This window comes from Leucoraja erinacea, chromosome 35 (genome assembly GCF_028641065.1).
Source record: "Leucoraja erinacea ecotype New England chromosome 35, Leri_hhj_1, whole genome shotgun sequence".
Taxonomy (NCBI): domain Eukaryota; kingdom Metazoa; phylum Chordata; class Chondrichthyes; order Rajiformes; family Rajidae; genus Leucoraja; species Leucoraja erinaceus.
The window spans coordinates 13,431,765-13,452,270 of NC_073411.1; the positions used below are offsets into that span (position 1 = coordinate 13,431,765).

The window sequence follows — 20,506 nt, forward strand, 5'->3', positions numbered from 1 at the left end:
GCTGTGGACATAAGATTTATTTAATATTTTATACTTGTGTAAACAATACAATACACCGGGCAGATAGATGCCCACGGAGTGGTGATCGTCAGGTCCCGAACCATGAAGGCAGCTCCACTCAATGCTTGTGAGGAACCAGCTTGTAATGAGCCCCACAGGATGGGCAGCGCTGGGCATCGCCCTCGTGAAGCCAGAACCAGATGACTGCAGTGTTGTCCTCCTCACCTACAGGAACAAAGTCTCCATTAGTGTCGGCACCACCACATATCACCGCAGTACCAAATCAAAACACCCTTGGACATACTTCCTACCGCTCCTTGAATGGTTGGATGCAAATGCTTTCCTTAATCACCTTTATCATTTAAATATCCCCGTTCAAATCCCTCAGTGGGCTTGAGTAGTGTTGGCACCCTCATCTCTGCACCCTGGATTCTTACACTCTGCTTATTTCAGTCTCACTATATTATACACAGGCAGCATCTCTGGATAGGAATGGGTGACGTTTCGAGTTGAGATCTTCTCCAGACTCTGAACCTGAAACGTCACCCATTTCTTTTCCCCAGGGATGCTGCCTGTCCCGCTGAATTACTCCAGCGTTTTGTGTCTATCTTCAGTGTAAACTAGCATCTGCAGTTCCTTCCTATTCACTAAATCATAATCCCTGAGATTGAGAAAGTCTGCTTCATCCTCAAGGTAGTAACACGATACACTAGCGACTGAACCCTCACGAGTTATACACACAAGGTACAAGGGAAAGTGAGACAGGCAGCGGATTGCATTGACAGGGCCCCCACTATCCAGGCATGAATAGCAAGGGTACATGGGCTTGGATATTGCAATGCTTGTACAGTCCACTAGTGGGCAAGCTCGGGCTGCTAGAAGACAAGCCAACTTTCCAGTCAGTCAGGATGGAATGATCTGATTTGAGCTGGAATTGGGTTGAAGTGGTTTTTTTCTGGTGGGTTTGGTCGAAGGTGGTCACTGGTCAACACCAGGACAATGACTATCAGCTGTGGGAGGTATCCCCACACTGGCTGGTGCTACTGAACTCAGTGTCCATCTGCATCAGTGTTCCTGCCCACACCAGTGCTGCCTGGGCTCGGATCCTGAGCACACGGGCACCTGTGACTCAACAAACATCACGTCCGGTAACAGCAACCAATGGATAATGTTACTCACACACGCAGCCCACAATCCTCTGGGTGGTGATGGATGGGACAATGTGGGGGTCACTCTTTGTCCCAGCGTACTCCTTTGGTTTCAGCACATTGTAGGGATCCTGTAAGGAACGACAGAGATAGTCACTGTCTGCCTCAACATCAAGGCAGTCACTAAATACTGAACCTTCACCCAGTTACAGGCCCTGCATCCCACCGGCTCCGCACTAACCAGCAACCTACGCATATTAACACTGTCCTACACACACCAGGGACAATTTTCACATTTACCAAGCCAATTTACCTACATACCTGTACGTCTTTGGAGTGTGGGAGGAAACCACTGATTGTGATCATTTTGAGAGTGCCATTTTGATCTTGCATCAAATCGTTTTTTAGCTAATTCTCTCAGGAAATAAATGATGCAAACATATTTCAGACTCAATCTGTGGAATCCATAAAATTGAGAATCCTTTACAAGTGGACACAGCCCAGGCACCCGTCCAGCTAACCCACAATTAACCCACCAGGCAGATTATACCAAGCGTGAAGGACCTGTGACCACCAGGCAGTACAGCTATGTCCACACATCTTGCCCCAAGCGCTCAAAGCCTAGTGAATCTACAGGGCCCATGCCACTAGCTGCACTCGACAAACCCAGGCTCCTTCCCTTCTCGTCTGGACTGCTTTGGATCACCAGCGTTTGCAGGGAGACACAAATTGCTGAAGTAACTCATCAGGACAGGCAGCATCACTGGAGAGAAGGAATGTGTGACAATTCAGGTCGAGATCCTTCTTCAGACAGCGTCTGCAAGGAAATGGCCAGAGTTCCTTACGTACCTTCCCGGCTTTCATAGCCTCCATGATGATCTTTTCCAATCCTGTTGCCTGTTCTTCATCAGTTGGGATGCCTGTAGTTCAGAAGGGAAAGCATGTCAAGAGGCCAGTAATAATGTTCATGCAGTCAGCAAGGGGGCATGGAGGCACGAGCAACACAAGGTGTCGATCTGGGAGTAAGTGAACCTGTCACATCACAGCAGCAGAACACCACTGAATGAATCAACACTCATACCGATGCCCGAGTGGGAGATAGTGTCAGGCGAGCTGCCTCTGCTGTAACTGAAGAAGGGTCTCGACCTGAAACGTCACCCACTCCTTCTCTCTAGAGCAGTGGTTCCCAAACTTTTTTTGGCCATGCCCCACCTAATCACCTCTAAAATCCTGATGCCCCCCCCCCCCCCCCATGTGGTGATATATAATTCTTATCATAAGAGGCAGAAAGGAGACCGTTCATCATGGACAGCGGGTATGAAACCAAGTTTTAAATATTCCTCTGAATACTGACGAACTTTCTTCTTGCTTGCACCACTCATTTTAGCACGAGCAGACAAATAAATAATTCTCAGAAAATGGATTGCTTTCCCTTGAGAGAAAACGGAGGAAATAGATATTATAAGGGTAACTTAGCAAAAGCTCTTTGAATCGCATTTCTAAATCCAATTCAATAAATAAGGTTCTCCCATGACCTCGCGCGCTTCGTGCGACGTGCATGAAGAGCGATGGCGCGGTGATTATGTAATAACTACACAATAAAGACCTTTTTTACCCCCAAAAAATTATTTACTCAAAATAACATCTGAAACATAAACTACATATGTTTACCTGATGGAAAATCCAAAAAAATAAAAATCGAAAATTTGGACCCAGACCTCCTCAGTCGCGCTCAATTGCCCCCCTTAAAAATCAAATTTCCCCCCTGTGGGGCGTACGCCCCACGTTGGGAACCACTGGTCTAGAGATACTGCCTGTCCCACTGAGTTGCCAGCATCTGCAGTTTCTTCCTACACATTTCCTCTGCTGTAACCAATCGCAGTTCATAGGCTGAAGAGTCCCGACCCAAAATATATTCTGTCCACAGCCACCACACATGCTGCCTGACCCCCTGAGTTCCTCCAGCACTTTGTGTTTTGCTCAAGATTCCAACATCTGCAGTTCCATCTCTCAGATCATAGTAATTAATTCGATTACCAAGTGGCAAAAAAGAAGGCTCATTTTTTGTTGCTCCTGACAACCCAGATGTGAAAACTCTTAATGTTGTAACCAATTCACTGCAACCGACATTGCACCACACACAGAAAGCAGGCTTTAAACGCCAACATTACACCTACTTCATGCCTGCTTGTGTCGCTGCCCCCGACTGTCAGAGTAATTACTGTATAAACCGCTGCAACATGGAAAATTGCAACATTTCCTTTCCACAACTCTGGAGAACGGTTGCTACTGCAATCGTTCCCCCCGTTCCAACCGACAGGACTTTGGAAGCTTGACCTTGCCTCATTCGAGTTTAGTTTGGGAAAGTTTATTCTCAATTTAAAGCCTTAAGGAGTTCAAAATATCTCCATGATGATAGATTGGACAGCCTCAGATCATGAGTGCATTGTGAAAGGTTTGTTCTGACAGGAAATAAAGAAATACCAGCTGTGGTCTAAACACTGACTCATCCAACCATGGGCCCAAAGCCTCATCAGCAATAGAGATGTGCGTGCGTGTGTGTGTGTGTGTGTGTGTGGGTGCGTGTGTGTGTGTGTGTGTGTGTGTGTGTGTGTGTGTGTGTGTGTGTGTGTGTGTGTGTGTGTGCGCGCGGACACGAGGGAAACCACAACGATGTTCTCTGCTCTCCCGTGTAGCTCTCGTCACTCTAGGTCCCAGGAACATCCTCTATAGGCAGGGGCAATCTCAGTTGTGATGGACTCAAGTTTACAATTCAGGTGCCAAACGTGCAGACAGAGAACAAAGACTCCTCCACCTGCCCTCGGTTGCAGACCAGGCACGATACACGGCTCCCTCTGTCACCAAGGCTGGCCACCTGACAAAATGCAGTACGTAGAATGCGCAGTCATGGCAGTGTGCAGGATCCGTGACCAAACTAGCAATCTAGAAATCAGTTTCATTTGCATTCCCACCATGCATAAACCTTTGTTAAAGCAACAATATCAGCAATGATAACCACGAGATCACCACAATGGCGTGTGGTCCAGCCAGCCGACCCACACCAACACAAGCAACCCTCTGTACCTTCCACAAACTGCCTCACGTCTATGTTAAAACCTCGCCGTAGGTACAATGGTCAGACCACCAACCCCAGCACCAGACACGGATACGGAAAACTTGGTCACTACTAAAGACCTCCTTACAAACATCTGGGGACAGGTGTCTAGATTACAAACATCTGGGGACAGGTGTAAATATCCGGGGACAGGTGTCTAGATTAGTATCACTTGTCATGTCAAACTCACAGGCAACATGCAGAACCTCTTTACCGCGGGTGGGGCCACAGTCAGAGCCATCACACGTGGTGGTCCAGCTAACCCTCAACACTGCCTTGTACCCCAGCTCTACTGCCTTTAGATGAAAGGTGAACAGAAACCTGGTGTTAACCGCTCAGCTGATGGATAAATAATGAATGCTGAACATCAGTGATACGAACAGAGGGGATTTCATGGTAGTTTATTGTTACTTGTACTGAGGTACGGTGAAAGGCTTTCTTGTTGGGATTCTAGCTGATGGACTTCAATATTCAATAGACATAGCACCAGTGCACATCCGCCACGTGCCAGATGAGGTCTGTGGTGAGTGAACAGTCACAGAATGAATGGGAGGTAGGCAAAAGTGCTGGAGAAACTCAGCGGGTGCAGCAGCATCAATGGAGGTAAGGAAATAGACCCTAGGGATTTGGCCCGAAACGTTGCCTATTTCCTTCGCCCCATCGATGCTGCTGCACCCGCTGAGTTTCTCCAGCACTTTTGTCAACCTTCGATTTTCCAGCATCTGCAGTTCCTCCTTAAACAAAATGAATGGGCACAGCCCTGGTGGGGACTGATGTCCCAATTCCACATCTCTACCCTGTTGCGAGGCACAAACCACACAGCAAGTGCCATGAATTCAGCAGACATCCAAGTTCCCACAACAGCTTCCATGGGCACCAGCATTGTTTTCCCACTGCAACCATTAACCTCACAGCCCAGTATATCCTTGCTCCCACCCTGATTACCATGAAGCCACACAAGCACCCTGGTTCACCAGGATCACCAGAGGGAGATGCCATCGTGCAGATTCACAGCAAGAGCAGCATGCAGGAGACAGAGCTCCGTGTCGCAAACAACAACGGCTCCGACCAAACCTCAGTGGCCTTACCCTTCCAGCCGTGAAAGATGGCGGGCAATTTAACACCCGTGGCAGCAGCTCCAAAGAAATGGTGGGCAGTTCAGCAGGGAAGTGGCATGGCGACTGCAAAGCCTTTCCAATCGTGTTTAGCCAGAAACGCTGAGTCTATGATCCATTGCAATTTCTTCATGATAGTTCATGATAATATTCTATACTCCACAACCTCCTCTCCCCTCAAACCCATCCCTCCACCACCCAAACCACCCTGCCAACTCTCTTCACCCCTCACTTCCCCATCCCCACACCCTCCCTCATGTTTGTCCTGCCCTGGTCCTCACCCTCCCCATGGTCCTCCCATCTCCCCGCTCCTGGTCCATCCACCGCCTCCACTATGGTCCTCCCAAACACCCCCCCCCCCTTCCCCTCCTCTCAGGGTCCTCCCCCCCCCCCCATGGTCCTCCCACCTCTTCCTCTATGGTCCTCCCAAAAATACCCCCCCCCCCCCCAGGGTCCTCCCACCCCTTCCTCTATGGTCCTCCCAAACCCCCCCCCCCCCCTCTCCCTCCCACCCTCATGGTCCTCCCACCCCTTCCTCTATGGTCCTCCAAAACACTCCCTCCCCCCTTCCCCCCCATGGTCCTCCCCCACCCCCACCTCCTCCTCCTCGGGCGCTTCACCTCCTATTTCCGCCGGGTGACCTTCAGGCCCGGGCCTACCAGCGCCGCCTCAGCCCGCGCTTCACTTACCGCCCGAGGCCATCCCCCGAATGTGTTTGCGGCCCATAGCCAGGGCAGAGCCGGGGGCTCGAGTAGCCACCAGGCCCAGGCCCCGCCGCCCGCCGAGCAAACCCAACACCGCCGCTGCCCGAGCCGCCATCTTGCACCTCGCACCGCGACACGTGACCTCCCCCTCCCGGGGGCGGGGCCTCAGCGCGGTCACGTGCCCCGCCCAAGCTCCCGTCGTTACGTCACCGAATTGGTGGACGTCATCACGTAACCCGCCCGCCCGGCGCGCGTCGTTACGTCATCGGCTCTCCCTTACCCCGCCCGACGTCACGTCAACAGCCCAGCGTTGCGTCACCGGATTGGTGGACGTAATCACGTAAACCGCCCGGCGCGCGTCGTTACGTCAGCGGCTCTCCCTTACCCCGCCCGACGTCACGTCAACAGCCCAGCGTTGCGTCACTAACTTGGAGCACGTGACCCGCCGCCCAACGTCAGACTAGGCCGCGCCCTCCCGCCTCGGTTGCCCAGCGACGGGCGGCGCCGGGCCTAGTGCGGCCCACAGCCTTACTATATTCTGTTGTGCTGAAGCAAAGCAAGAATGTCATTGTCCTGTCAGGGCCACATGACAATAAACTCTCTTGAATCTTGAGGTTCACTTGCATAGAAACATAGGCACACCAGATTCAGATTCAAACTTTATTGTCATTGTGCAGTGTACAGTACAGAGACATCGAAATACAGTTAGCATCTCCCTAGAAGAGAGAACATAGAATATGAGCAATAAATAAATATATTTACGTGCATAGAGTCATAGTAGTGCAATTATTTTGTTCCTGGTGGAAGGAGTGTCCGGTGGGGCGGGCTGATTGGCAGTCACCGAGGTACGTTGTTGAGTAGTGTAACAGCCACAGGGAAGAAGCTGTTCCTGGACCTGCTGGTCCGGCAATGGAGAGACCTGTAGCGCCTCCCGGATGGTAGGAGGGTAAACGGTCTGTAGTTGGGGTGAGAGCAGTCCTTGGCGATGCTGAGCGCCCTTCGCAGACAACGCTTGCTCTGGACAGACTCAATGGAGGGGAGCGAGGAACCGGTGATGCATTGGGAAATTTTCACCACCCTCTGCAGTGCTTTCCGGTCGGAGACAGAGCAGTTGCCATACAGTTGTGATACAGTTGGTAAGGATGCTCTCGATGATGCAGTGGTGCACACAGAAACTAGGTGTAGGACAGGAGTAGGCTATTTGGCCCTTCCAGCCACCACCCCCATTCAATATGATCATGGCTGATCATCCACAATCAGTACCCCGGTTTCGGCCCGAAACGTTGCCTATTTCCTTCGCTCCATAGATGCTGCTGCACCCGCTGAGTTTCTCCAGCATTTTTGTGTACCTTCGATTTTCCAGCATCTGCAGTTCCTTCCTAAATACATCAGTACCCCTTTCCTGCTTTCTCCCCATATCCCTTGATTCATTTAGCCCGAAGAGCTAAATCTAACTCTCTCTTGAAAACATCCAGTGAATTGGCCTCCACTGCCTACTGTGGCAGAGAATTCCACAGATTCACAACTCCTCCAACCTCATCTACTGTAGCCGCTGTTCCAGGTGAGACCAAGCGCAGGCTCGGCGATGGTTTCGCCGAACACCTCCGCTCAGTCCGGCTACTAAACCTAATGGACAATAGAGGAGCCGGCGTGGGGGGACCGTTGTGGAGGGGGGGAGAGAGGGAAGAACAACGGGGGACATGGCACGGGGGTACTTTGTAACTTAGTAATCACCCTTTATGTGTCGACTATTTGCATATCTTGGGTGTGCAAGCAAAGAATTTCACTGTGAATTGTCACATGTGACAATAAAGTATTCATTCACCTCCTGATTGCCAACACTTCAACTCCCCTTCCCATTCCCACAAAGGGCCGAGATGGCCTGTTTCCGTGCTGTAATTGTTATATGGTTATATGACCTTTCTGTCCTGGGCCTCCTCCACTGTCAGAGCATAGTTCACTTGCGCAGCTTACACCCCAGCGGTATGAACATTGACCTCTCTAACTTCAAGTAATCCTTGCTTTCCCTCTCCATCCGTCCCGCATCCGAGTTCTCCGACCAGTCTGACTGTCCTCCTGATTCATTTTTATCTCTGTATGTTTCGTTGTCACCTTCTCCTAGGTAACAATAAGCTGCTCTACAATTTCCTTGTTACATCCCCTTTGATGTCTTGGTTTCACAACTTACACTTCCTTATCTCCGTATCTCCTCCTCCCACGACTCAGCGTGAAAAAGGGTATTGACCCGAAACGTCACCCATTCCTATCCGGAGATGCTGCCTGTCCCACAGGGTTACTCCAGCTTTTTGTGTCTAATGTTTGAGAAGGAACTGCAGATGCTGGAAAATCGAAGGTACACAAAAATGCTGGAGAAACTCAGCGGGTGCAGCAGCATCTATGGAGCGAAGGAAATAGGCAACGTTTTGGGCCGAAACCCTTCTTCAGTCTGATGGGGTGTTTCACTTAGACCAATCTTGGCTAAAAGACAACAAATATCACTTGAAATCTAGAATTGGAAGAGATTAATTAACCTGAGATGATGCTCTTTGCTTTTAACATTGGCGCCAGAGTGGAATGTGTTCTCGACATTGAACTATTCAGACAGGCCCAGTGCAAATTGGAGGAACAGAACCTCATATTTCGCTTGGGTGATATCAATGCCGAACAAGATGCCAGATTAAACTAGTCTCTTCTGCCTGTCCCATACCACTCCATCGTCTGAATCCCGACGATCCGTGGCCTATCCCCAACGGCAGGCGTGGTTCGGGCACCACTGAGACCCGGGTTCGATCCTGACTCTCGGTGCAGTCTCTATGGAGTTTGTATGTTCTCCATGTGACTGCCTGGGTTTTCTCCAAGATCTACGGTTTCCTCCCACACTCCAAAGATGTATGAGTTTGTAGGTTAATTGGCTTGGTATAAGTGTAAATTGTCCCTAGTAGTAGGACAGAGTTAATGTGCGGGCATCACTGGTCGGTGCGGACTCGGTGGGCTGAAGGGCCTGTTTCCAAGCTGTATCTGTAAACTAAAAAAAAAAAATATATATATATAAGGTTGGGTCTCTTCCTCATCCAGCAAACAAGAGAGAGAAAAATAGTTTTGCACTATTATGGTGATGGTCTGGTTATGCAGTATTACTGATTATTAATTTCCTGACATCGATTATCGTATATTTGTTTGTGTATTTTGCATTAACGGGTCTGTTAAGCTGCAGCAAGTCGCAATTTAATTGTTCCCTTGCCAAGTTCATATGACAATTAAAAACTCTTGACTCTCGATAAATGAGTGCAGGCATCACTTTTCCGAAGGCCTGGACAGGGTGGCTGGGGCAATATTCACCTCCATGGGCAAGGGGAGGGGTAACAGATCCCCTCTGCGGGTGAGGGGTGTGCGGGGCCGAGACTCAGTCCCCCCCAATGACAAGGGGCTGGTGGTGGGAATGAGGGGAGGGGTTCCATATCTCCATCCACACAAAGGCCGTCATTGTATACAGCTTAAACTGGCAGCTCGTTCCAGATACAGACTACCCTCCAAGTGAAAAGGTTGCCCCTGATGTCCCTTCTTAAATCTCTCCCCTCTCACCATAAGCATGTGCCCTCTAATTTTAGACCCCGGGGAAACGAGTGTGAATGTTCCACATTAGACAATAGACAATAGACAGTAGGTGCAGGAGTAGGCCATTTGGCCCTTCGAGCCAGCACCGCAATTCAATGTGATCATCCCTAATCCGTACCTCGTTCCTGCCTTCTCCCCATATCCCGACTCCGCTATTTTTTAAGAGCCCTATCTAGCTCTCTCTTGAAAGCATCCGGAGAACTGGCCCCCACCGAGGCAGATAATTCCACAGACTCACCACTCTCTGTGAGAAAAAGTGTTTCCTCGTCTCCGTTCTAAATGGCTTACTCCTTATTCTTAAACTGTAGCCCCTGGTTCTGGACTCCCCCAACATGGGGAACATGTTTCCTGCCTCTAGTGTGTCCAAGCCCTTAACAATCTTATATGTTTCCACATTATCCATGAGGGTGAAGGAGATGGAGGAAAGGGTTTATCCCTCATGAGAGGTGCAGGCTGATCTTCAGGGACAAGATTCATGGAGCATTACAACAGTTCCCTCCCTCCACACCGACCAAGGTGCCCATCTAAGCTAGTCCCAATTGTAAGTAGTAAGTCCAAAAAGTAAGGAGCCTTGTGTGTGTAGGAAGGAACTACAGATGCTGGTTTAAATCGAAGATGGAATAAAAATGCTGGAGCAACTCAGCGGGACAGGCAGCATCGACCCGAAATGTCACCCATTCCTCCTCTCCATTGATGCTGCCTGTCCCGCTGAGATACTCCAGCATTTTGTGTCTATCTTCGGTTTAAACCAGCACCTGCAGTTCCTTCCTACACACACATGGTCCATGTTTGATCAATTTCCCTCTGAAGGGTGTGATTCCATTGGAAAGGGCGCAGAGGAGATTCACCAGGATGTTACCCGGGCCTGAGAGGTTGGACAGGCTGGGCCTTCTTAGGAGGCTGAGGCGTCGTGACCTTATTGAGGTGCACAAGATCATGAGGGGCACGGTGGAGGTGAACAGTCTTCACCCTACCATAGGTAGACAAAAATGCTGGAGAAACTCAGCGGGTGCGGCAGCATCTGTGGAGCGAAGGAAATAGGCAACGTTTCGGGCCGAAACCCTTCTTCAGAATTATTTTGATTTTCCAGCATCTGCAGTTCCTTCATGACCATTCCACCCTCCCACAGTTACCCGACCAGACACAACTAAATTGAAGGTAGCTCTTTTTTCCCCCCAAGAACCCTCTTTTGCTTAAGTCCACCCTCCACCACCTCCAGTTTAAATTCCATTTGGAATATTTTTGGAGGACCAGGAAACCAAGAACCAAGAACACTCACAGTCTTTTTCTCCAGCGTAGAGGATTCCAAACTAGAGGGCACAGGCTTCAGGTGAAAGGGGAGAGATTTAAGAGAAACCTCAGGGGCAACATTTTCACTCAGAGGAGGCGTCTATATCTGGGGCAAGCTGTCAGAGGAAGCTGTTGAAACAGGTTCAATAACGACTTTTATTTGGACCGAGGTACTGATGGGAAGGATTTAGAGAGAGGCGGGGGAACTGCAGATGCTGGAATCTTCAGTAAAAAAACCCCACAAAAGTGCTGGAGTAACTCAGTGGGACAGGCAGCTTCTCTGGGGAAAAAGGATAAGTGTCGTTTTGGGTCGGGACATTTCTTAAGACTGAAGAAGGGTCCCAATCTAAAACCCATCCATGTCCTCCAGAGATGCTGCCTGGCCCGCTGAGTTACTCCAGTACTTTGTCTCTTTTTACCCAAGGATTGAGAGGGATATGGGCCAAATGGTACTTCTAGCCCAGAATGGCAACCTGGTTAGCATGGACAAGATGGGCCGAAGGGCCTTTGTCTACGAACTGGAGGAGGGGGGATTATTTTCACTGTCTGAAGCAGATTGGTGGGTCTTTAAGAGGCTGGCTGCTGGAAGGGGGGTGGGGATTGGAGACGGAGGGAGGTGTTTACCCGCTCAGGGGGCGTCTCGCTGCCCGGTGCCCGGTGCCCGGTGCGTGGGCTACAACAAGCCGGGCTCGGTGGCTGCAGGGTCCGTTCAGCGGGGAGCGGGGCCAGGCCAGGCCGGGCAGAGAGAGCTCCAACCCCGGTCCTCAGGGACCCTGCGCCCGCACCGTGCACGCACACTGCGGCGTCCGAGTCTACACACACACACACACACCGTGTCCGCTCCCTCTCCCTCTCCCTCTCCCTCTCCGCCCTGGGAACCCGCGCAGACCGCACCTTCCAGTAGAAGAAGCCGCCGCCGCCGACTCTCGGAGCCGGGACACCTCGGCAGGTAAGGATACTGCAGTGGATGTGTTGTGTACAGCCTCGACGGGCCGATCGGCCTCCCCCTGCCCCTGCCCCTCCCGGGCGACCGAGGCGTCCTTCTGCTACCCTGGAATGTGTTTATTGATGGGACGAATGGCCTCCCGGTCTTATTTAATGACGGTGGGGGCTAGTATCGGCTCTTCCTGCGAAATGGGGCGGAAAGGCCGCCTCCTATCCCCGAGTGACGGGCTCAGAGAGAGGAATGGACTCCTGGTGCTGCCGTGCTACAATTTGAAGTGAGGCCATTTGGCCGATCTAGTCGATGATAGCCCTTTGCAGAGTGCTGGTCTGTTCCATTTCCTGCCTATTCTCTGCAGCTCTTTGAATAAATTTCTCTCGATTCTCCTTAAAAAAAACCTGAAGTCAACAGAGACTGCAGATGTTGGAACTAAAACAAACACATTCATAGAACAGTGCAGCACAAGAACAGGCCCTTCAGCCCACAATGTCCATGCCGAACCTGTTGCCAAGACCATCACATATCTACCTGCACTTAATCCATGTCCCTCTGAAGAAGGGTCTCGACCCAAAACGTGCCCCACATATTTTCTTTAAACCTTGTTCCTCTCACCTTAAAGATCCTTTAGTATTTAGTTCCATCCTGTCCTTGTGGGCAATGATACCATGTCTAAAAACATATCCTCACATTTCAGTCTGAAGAAGGGTCTCGACCCGAAACGTCACCTATTTCCTTCGCTCCATAGATGCTGCCTCACCCGCTGAGTTTCCCCTTCATTTTTGTCCACCACACATTTCCCCTGCATCTTTCAAACATCACTTTAAATGTCTGAAGAAGGGTCTAGACCTGATGTATTCAAGAGAGAGTTAGATTTAGCTCTTAGGGCGAAAGGAAGCAAGGGATATGGGGGAGAAAGCAGGAACAGGGGGACTGATTTTGGATGATCAGCCATGATCATATTGAATGGCGGTGCTGGCTCGAAGGGCTGAATGGCCTACTCCTGCACGTATTTTCTATGTTTCGATGAAACATCACCCGTTCCTTCTCTCCAGAGATGCTGCCTGTCCCGCTGAGTTACTCCAGCATTTTCTGTCTATCTTCAGTGTAAACCAGCATCTGCAGTTCCTTCTAACACACTTTAAATGTAATATGGTGGACAAAAAACTGGAGAAACTCAGCGGGTGAGGCAGCATCTATGATCTATGATCTATGCAGCATTCATAGATGCTGCCTCAACCGCTGTCTTTCTCCAGGTTTTTGTCTACCTTCGATTTTTCCAGCATCTGCAGTTCTTTCTTAATCATTAAATGTAATATTGAGTCATACACGACACAAACACATGGGCACATCAGTCCAGAGAGAGTCTGTACTCACATTCAAATTTACACAAATCCCACCAATAACATCATTAACTCCATGCAAGCCTGCTAACTCCACGCAGAGAGCACCCGAGGTTAGGATCAAATCGGATTTAGATAAAAACATAGAAAATAGGTGCAGGGGGAGGCCATTTGGCCCTTCGAGCCAGCACCGCCATTCATTGTGATCATGGCTGATCATCCCCTATCAATAACCCGTGCCTGCCTTCTCCCCATATCCCTTGACTCCACCAGCTCCAAGAGCTCTATCTAACTCTCTCTTAAATCCATCCAGTGACTTGGCCTCCATTGCCCTCTGTGGCAGGGAATTCCACAAATTCACAACTCTCTGGGTGAAAAAGTTTCTTCTCACCTCAGTCTTAAATGGCCTCCCCTTTATTCTAAGACTGTGTATGGCCCCTGGTTCTGGACTCGCCCAACGTTGGGAACATGTCTGTGGACCTGCCTCTTGTGAATCGGGAATAACTGACTGCCTTTGCTCTTCCCACTCAGGAGATCCCACCCAGATGTTGGGGAGACGACAGACACGGTGGTGAGGGCCTGTCCGCGGGCGCTCTTGCTTCAGGTGAAGAGGAGGCGGTGTGGGAGATGGGCTGAAGGACAGACGGAGGGTCGGACGGAGGCCAGTGGAGGACGATCCGCTCACCGGCCGGGAGGATGGATTGGAGGTTGAACATAACGGGCAGGTTTGGGAGGGTCTCCTGGCTGAACTCCTCGCTGCTGATGGAGAGCTTCCCCCTCTGCCCAGACTCTCTCAGTAGCACCACCTTCCTGCTCCTGGCCTACAGCGCCATCATGGCGGTGGGCGTGGTCGGCAACACCTGCCTGGTGCTGGTCATTACTCGGCAGAAGGAGATGCGTAACGTCACCAATGTCCTCATCGCCAACCTCTCCTGCTCGGACATTCTCGTCTCTCTCATCTGCCTGCCGGTTACTGTCATCTACACTATGATGGACCGCTGGATCTTGGGCTCGCTGCTCTGCAAGCTGACCCCGTTTGTGCAGTGTACCTCCATCACCGTCTCTGTCCTCTCCCTGGTCCTCATCGCCCTAGAGAGGCACCAACTCATCATCCACCCCACGGGCTGGAAGCCAGCGGTGGGACATGCCTATCTGGCGGTTGTCCTCAGCTGGCTGGTGGGCTGCTTCATCTCGTTGCCCTTGGTGTCATTCAACGTCTTGACCAGCGAGCCCTACACCAACATCTCCTTCCTCCCGGACAGCGTGGCTGACCAGGTGGCTTGCGTGGAGCACTGGTCGTCTGAGGGGCAGAAACTAGCCTACACCACCAGCCTCCTTGTCTTCCAGTACGGCCTCCCGCTGCTCCTCATGCTCACCTGCTACTTCCGCATCTTCCTCAGGCTGCGGCGGCGCAAGGAGATGGTGGACCGGCCACGGGGTGACCGTCACCACAAGGTCAGTCACAGCCGCAGGGTCAACATCATGCTGGCCTCCATCGTGGTGGCCTTTGGCCTCTGCTGGATGCCCCTCACCGTCTTTAACACCGTCTACGACTGGGACTACGAGGCCATATCCATCTGCCACCACAACCTCATCTTCTCCCTCTGCCACCTGACGGCCATGTTGTCCACCTGCGTCAACCCCGTCATCTACGGCTTCCTCAACGCCAACTTCCAGAAGGAGGTGAAGGCCATGTTGTACCAGTGTCGTTGCAGTGGCCCCAGGGAGAGGTACGAGACCTTCCCCCTCTCCACCGTCAATACTGAGCTCTCCAAAGCCTCCCTGCACCTGGGCTGCACCAACAACAATGTCTGACCCTTCCCTGGGTCACTTGACCATTGACCTCACCTCTCTCCTCCGTCCATCTCAGGCCCAGAGGATCCCTGCATCAGGTCACTGGCCGCCACTTTAAACCATGGTGGACCTCTTGGCAGAGGCCCAATGGTCAGATGAATCATCTACCCTGAACACCATGAAACAGACGAAAGGCCGGAGGCAGAACAGCTGGAGAGGAGCAACAAGAGAGACTTCACCTCTGATGTAGATGTGACGGCACTTGTTGCATTAACAATTGTTGTCCAGGCCAGAGTGAGCTCAACAACCTGGTTTGTGTTCGAGACTTATTGAGCCCCGGTCCCTGGCTGGCTGCTCCCCAAGAGTGGTCTACAAGTACCAGGTGGTCCCTGCTCAACCCAGGGAGTCAAGGACGTTGATAGTGCCGACTTTTATTGACAGCTTGCCCACTGTGAAGATGGAGCCACATCAATGTTGCGGGCTGCATGCTGCCTATCACCTTGTGCAATGTTTGTTCAGCCTGGTCGCTTGGCTTTGGGCCTCCCCGTGTGAAAGGAGAAAAAACATCCTTCACTTTACAGATCTGTGAGGCTCAGCTGTGCCTTGCGAAGGCAGGGCGTTTCCACATTCTCAACATTGAGAAAAGGCCTGGAGGCAAAGGCTCGGTAAATCAGGCTGGGCCTAATGGAAAGGCTCAGAAAATCAGACTGGGCCTGACAGGAAGGCTAAGCAACTCAGGCTGGGCCTAACAGGAATGCTCAAGTAACTCAGACTGGGCCTAATGGAAATGCTCAGTAAATCAGACTGGGCTTGACAGGAAGGCTAAGCAACTCAGGCTGGGCCTAACAGGAAGGCTCAAGTAACTCCAGGTGGGCCAAATGGAAAGGCTCAGTAGCTCAAGCTGGGCCTAACAGGAAGACCTCAGCTCAGGCCTAACAGAAAGGCTTGGCAACTCACTTCCTTTACGACAGAACCACTGGGGAATTGGGTTAAACAAACAATACCATGAGCAGCCCGGACATAATCTCTTGCCTGGAGAAAAGTGCTGAGAGTTGGGAGAGCAGTTAAATAAAAGCATCCTGAAAATGCATGAGAACATTTAATGGACCCTCTGCGGTTTTTCCAAACTCAGGCCCCTCTACAGGGGGGCAAGATGTGGTTCTGGGTCTCCCGCTGTGAGAGACTGCGGGTGCTGTGAGTTAGGGGGTGGGAGCTCGAATCGTGAGGGCAAACTTATCCTCATTGGAGCTCACCGCTTCCCCTCAGTCAATTGTCCTCAGTGTCTGAATTGTAAATATTTTAAATTGCCTTCTCTTCTATCTACAGAAAAAAAACTGTTGTTTAATTAAATTTCTTGACTATGACAGATCAATGTCTATTAAAATTTACCACACCAAGTTGCATGTACAGTTTTCCTCATTCAATTCCTCATTGCATTTCTACGAGACACCGTCTGTGTAAGATGGCAGGGATTTCTGAACCTGAGTCGGGATTCAAGTGTGTTAACTCGTCACGTGTATCAGGAATGGAACAATGTCACTCTTACTCGCTGCAACTTTATCAAGGACAAGTCGCACCCTGGCCACTCCTTCATATCCCCCCCCCCTTTATTCTCAAACGGTGACCCCTGGTTCTGGACTCCCCCGACATCGGGAACATTTTTCCTGCATCTAGCCTGTCCAGTCCTTTAAGAATGTTATATGTTTCTCTAAGATCCCATCTCATCCTTCTAAATTCCTGTGAATATATGCCCAGTCGACCCATTCCCTCAGCATATGTCAGTCCCGCCATCCCGGGAATTAACCTGGTGAACCTACGCTGCAAGAATGTCCTCCCTCAAATTAGGGGACCAAAACCTGGTGAACCTGGCCACTGGAAATGGTGTGTAGCTGAGAGTGGTCGATGGCCATAAAATGAAGCTGGTGTTTGGAGATGGTAGCTCAGGAGAGACTGCAGACGATGGAATAATCTTGAGGCAAATAACAAAATGTCACTCACTGATGGTGCAGCATCTGTGGAGGATGTGTGGGTGGGTGACATGGATCAGGATCCTTCTTCAGTCCTCACTCACACTGAAGATGGGGGGGGGAAGAGGGAGGAGAGAGAGAGAGAGAGAGAGAGGGGGGAGAGAGAGAGGGGTGAGAGAGTGTGTGAAGAGGGGGGGGGAGAGAGAGAGGGGTGAGATAGAGAGGGAGGGAGAAAGAAAGAGGGGGAGAGAGAGGAGATAGGGAGAGAGGGGGAGAGAGAGGGAGGAGGGAGAGAGGGAGGGGGGGAGAGGGGGTGGTGAGGGGGTGAAAGAGAGGGAGAGGGGGGGTGAGAGAGGGGGTGAGAGGGAGAGATGGGGGGTGAGAGAGGGGACGGGGGGGGAGAGAGGTGGGGGGGGGAGAGAGAGGGGGGGTGAAAGAGAGGGTAGTGGGGATGAAAGAGAGAGGATAGTGGGGGTAAAAGAGAGAGTGAGGTTAAAGAGAGAGGGAGGGGAGAGAGAGGGGGGAAGAGAGGTTCCACTCTGAAGAGGTTCTCCTCTTCTCCCCGTGTCCATCTCCCTCCACCTTCGCTGCCTGTCCGGCTGAGTGGAGGTGGAGGTAGAGAGTGTGTGTGTGTGAGACAGGCCGAAGGTCCTGTTCTCCTGCTGTCCCGCCCCAAGTCAAGTCAAGTCAAGTCAAGTCAAGTTTATTTGTCACATACACATACGAGATGTGCAGTGAAATGAAAGTGGCAATGCCCGCGGAACAACAAAACAACCAAACAAATTATAAACACAATCATAACACACATATTATTTTACATAATAAATAATAGAAGGAAAAACGTTCTGTACAGTTAGTCCCTGGTGAGATAGGAGTTTACAGTCCGAATTGCCTCTGGGAAGAAACTCCTTCTCAACCTCTCCGTTCTCACTGCATGGCAACGGAGGCGTTTGCCTGACCGTAGCGGCTGGAACAGTCCGTTGCAGGGGTGGAAGAGGTCTCTCATGATTTTGTTTGCTCGCGAGTTGCACCTCGTGAGCGGGCTTGCGCGGTTAGAGGCACCGCGTCCCGTCGAACTCCTCCCGCCCCTCTCCCCTTGGTTCTTGGTTTCTTGGTCCTCCAAAATATTCCAATGGAATTTAAACTGGAGGTGGTGAAGGGAGGGCTTAAGCCAGAAAGGGTTATTGGGAAAAAAGAGCTACTTTAAATCAAAGATCTTATAGCGGGTCTCTGCTGTAAGATCTTTGCTTTACACTCTCACTCTACTCACAGTCACTTGATTCTGCGGCTGGCACTGGCCACTCAAATCAGCTGCCCCGGATATTTTTATGATTGGTTTATTGTATTTTAATGTTGTGTTTTACCTGCTTTTAACTATTTATAGTTCCATCAGGGACTGGATTGTTTTTAGTGTTATTATGTGTGTAATGTTTTAAATTTCATGTGCGATGCTCCGCTATTCCCTGGGAAACGTCTTTTCATTTTGCACTGTACAACTGTTGCTTGCAAGATGACAATAAAGGTTGATCTATTACCTAAATGGTGTCCGACTAGGAAAAGGGGGGAGATGCAGCGAGACCTGGGTGTCATGGTACACCAGTCATTGAAAGTAGGCATGCAGGTGCAGCAGGCAGTGAAGAAAGCGAATGGTATGTTAGCTTTCATAGGAAAAGGATTTGAGTATAGGAGCAGGGAGGTTCTACTGCAGTTGTACAGGGTCTTGGTGAGACCACACCGGGAGTATTGCGTACAGCTTTGGTCTCCAAATCTAAGGAAGGACATTATTGCCATAGAGGGAGTGCAGAGAAGGTTCACCAGACTGATTCCTGGGATGTCAGGACTGTCTTATGAAGAAAGACTGGATAGACTTGGTTTATACTCTCTAGAATTTAGGAGATTGAGAGGGGATCTTATAGAAACTTACAAAATTCTTAAGGGGTTGGACAGGCTAGATGCAGGAAGATTGTTCCCGATGTTGGGGAAGTCCAGGACAAGGGGTCACAGCTTAAGGATAACTGGAAACTGGCAAACGTGGTCCATTTGTGCACAAGGGCAGCGGGGGGAAGCGTGGAAGGGGAGCTGTTCAACATCAAGATTAATGGTAGACAAAAGTGCTGGAGAAACTCAGCGGGTGCAGCAGCATCTATGATGATCTATGATGCTGCTGCACCCGCTGAGTTTCTCCAGCACTTTTGTCTACCTTCGATTTTCCAGCATCTGCAGTTCCTTCTTAAACATCAAGATTAATGGACTTGGAAAGCCAAAGATGAATCAGTGACTGCCAACGTGACTTTGTGAAGGGCAGATCCTGTCTGACCAATTTGATTAAATTCTGTGCAAAGTTAATAAAAGTGATGCGCGGTCTGCGCAATAGGAGTGGACTTTATTTGACAACCTGTTCGACAAGTTCAGCTGGTTGGAGCACATGGGTTCCATTGGCTAAATTTGATCCACTAGCTGAGAAATAAGGAACTGCAGATTCTGGTTTGCAAAAAAAACAACACAAAGTGCCGGAGTAATTCAGCGGGTCAGGCAGCATCTCTGGAGCGAAGGATTAGGCGACGTTTCGGGTCGTCTTAAGAAGGGTCTCGACCCGAAACGTCGCCCATATCCTTATCTCCATGGATGTTGCCTCACCCACTGAGTTACTCCAGCATTTTTGCCTACCTTCGATTTTTCCAGCATCTACAGTTCCTTCTTAAACAAGAGTCATTCAGCGGGCCAGGCAGCAGAAAACTAGAAGACAGAGTTTGCCCTTGACTCATACTCGCAGCATGGTCGTCACGAGGTCGTAGGAGGTCGTAAGTAGGACGTGGCATCAAGTCGGTCGGGCGTTTTTACTAACATAATGGAGGACAAGGGGTCACAGCTTAGGGATAAGGGGGAAATCCTTTAAAACCGAGATGAGAAGAACTTTTTTCACACAGAGAGTGGTGAATCTCTGGAACTCTCTGCCACAGAGGGTAGTCGAGGCCAGTTCATTGGCTATATTTAAGAGGGAGTTAGATGTGGCCCTTGTGGCTAAAGGGGATCAGGGGGGTATGGAGAGAAGGCAGGTACGGGATACTGAGTTGGATGATCAGCCATGATCATATTGAATGGCGGTGCAGGCTCGAAGGGCCGAATGGCCTCCTCTTGCACCTAATTTCTATGTTTCTATGATTGAATGATTAAATGTAGTTGCATTTGGTTGTGTAACTATAGTTGGGTGGAGATTATTCCATGCTTTAATTGTGCGGGGGAAGAACGAATTGCTGTACACATCTGTCTTTGTAGCTGGGATCACAAATTGGATCGAATGTGCCCTCGTCTGCTCCTAATCGGTTTGGGGTTGGTGTGGGGCTTGTAGTCTATGTCGAGCTGACCATTTAACATTTTGTAAAAACAGGTCAAACGGTGAGCTTCACGTCTGTCTTGCAGAGGGTTCCACCCCACAGAATTCTGAACTTTGGTGCCGCCCACACTGCTTGAACTC

At 50.4% G+C, this 20,506-nt stretch overlaps 2 protein-coding genes across 2 annotated transcripts; one reads left to right on the plus strand and one right to left on the minus strand.

Annotated features, from left to right (window-relative positions):
- Positions 1-2: 2 nt before the first annotated feature.
- On the minus strand, positions 3-6,244 carry LOC129713395 (cytochrome c oxidase subunit 5B, mitochondrial-like). Its single transcript, XM_055662423.1, has 4 exons — positions 6,068-6,244; positions 1,998-2,068; positions 1,180-1,279; positions 3-225 (listed from the first exon to the last, which is right to left on the minus strand). The coding sequence occupies exons 1-4, from the start codon at positions 6,195-6,197 to the stop codon at positions 119-121; spliced, it is 408 nt and encodes a 135-aa protein (XP_055518398.1). The 5' UTR covers positions 6,198-6,244; the 3' UTR covers positions 3-118.
- Positions 6,245-11,625: 5,381 nt separating this feature from the next.
- npy8br (neuropeptide Y receptor Y8b) lies at positions 11,626-16,459 on the plus strand. Its single transcript, XM_055662393.1, has 2 exons — positions 11,626-11,936; positions 13,802-16,459. The coding sequence occupies exon 2, from the start codon at positions 13,967-13,969 to the stop codon at positions 15,083-15,085; it is 1,119 nt and encodes a 372-aa protein (XP_055518368.1). The 5' UTR covers positions 11,626-11,936; positions 13,802-13,966; the 3' UTR covers positions 15,086-16,459.
- The last annotated feature ends 4,047 nt before the right edge of the window (positions 16,460-20,506 follow it).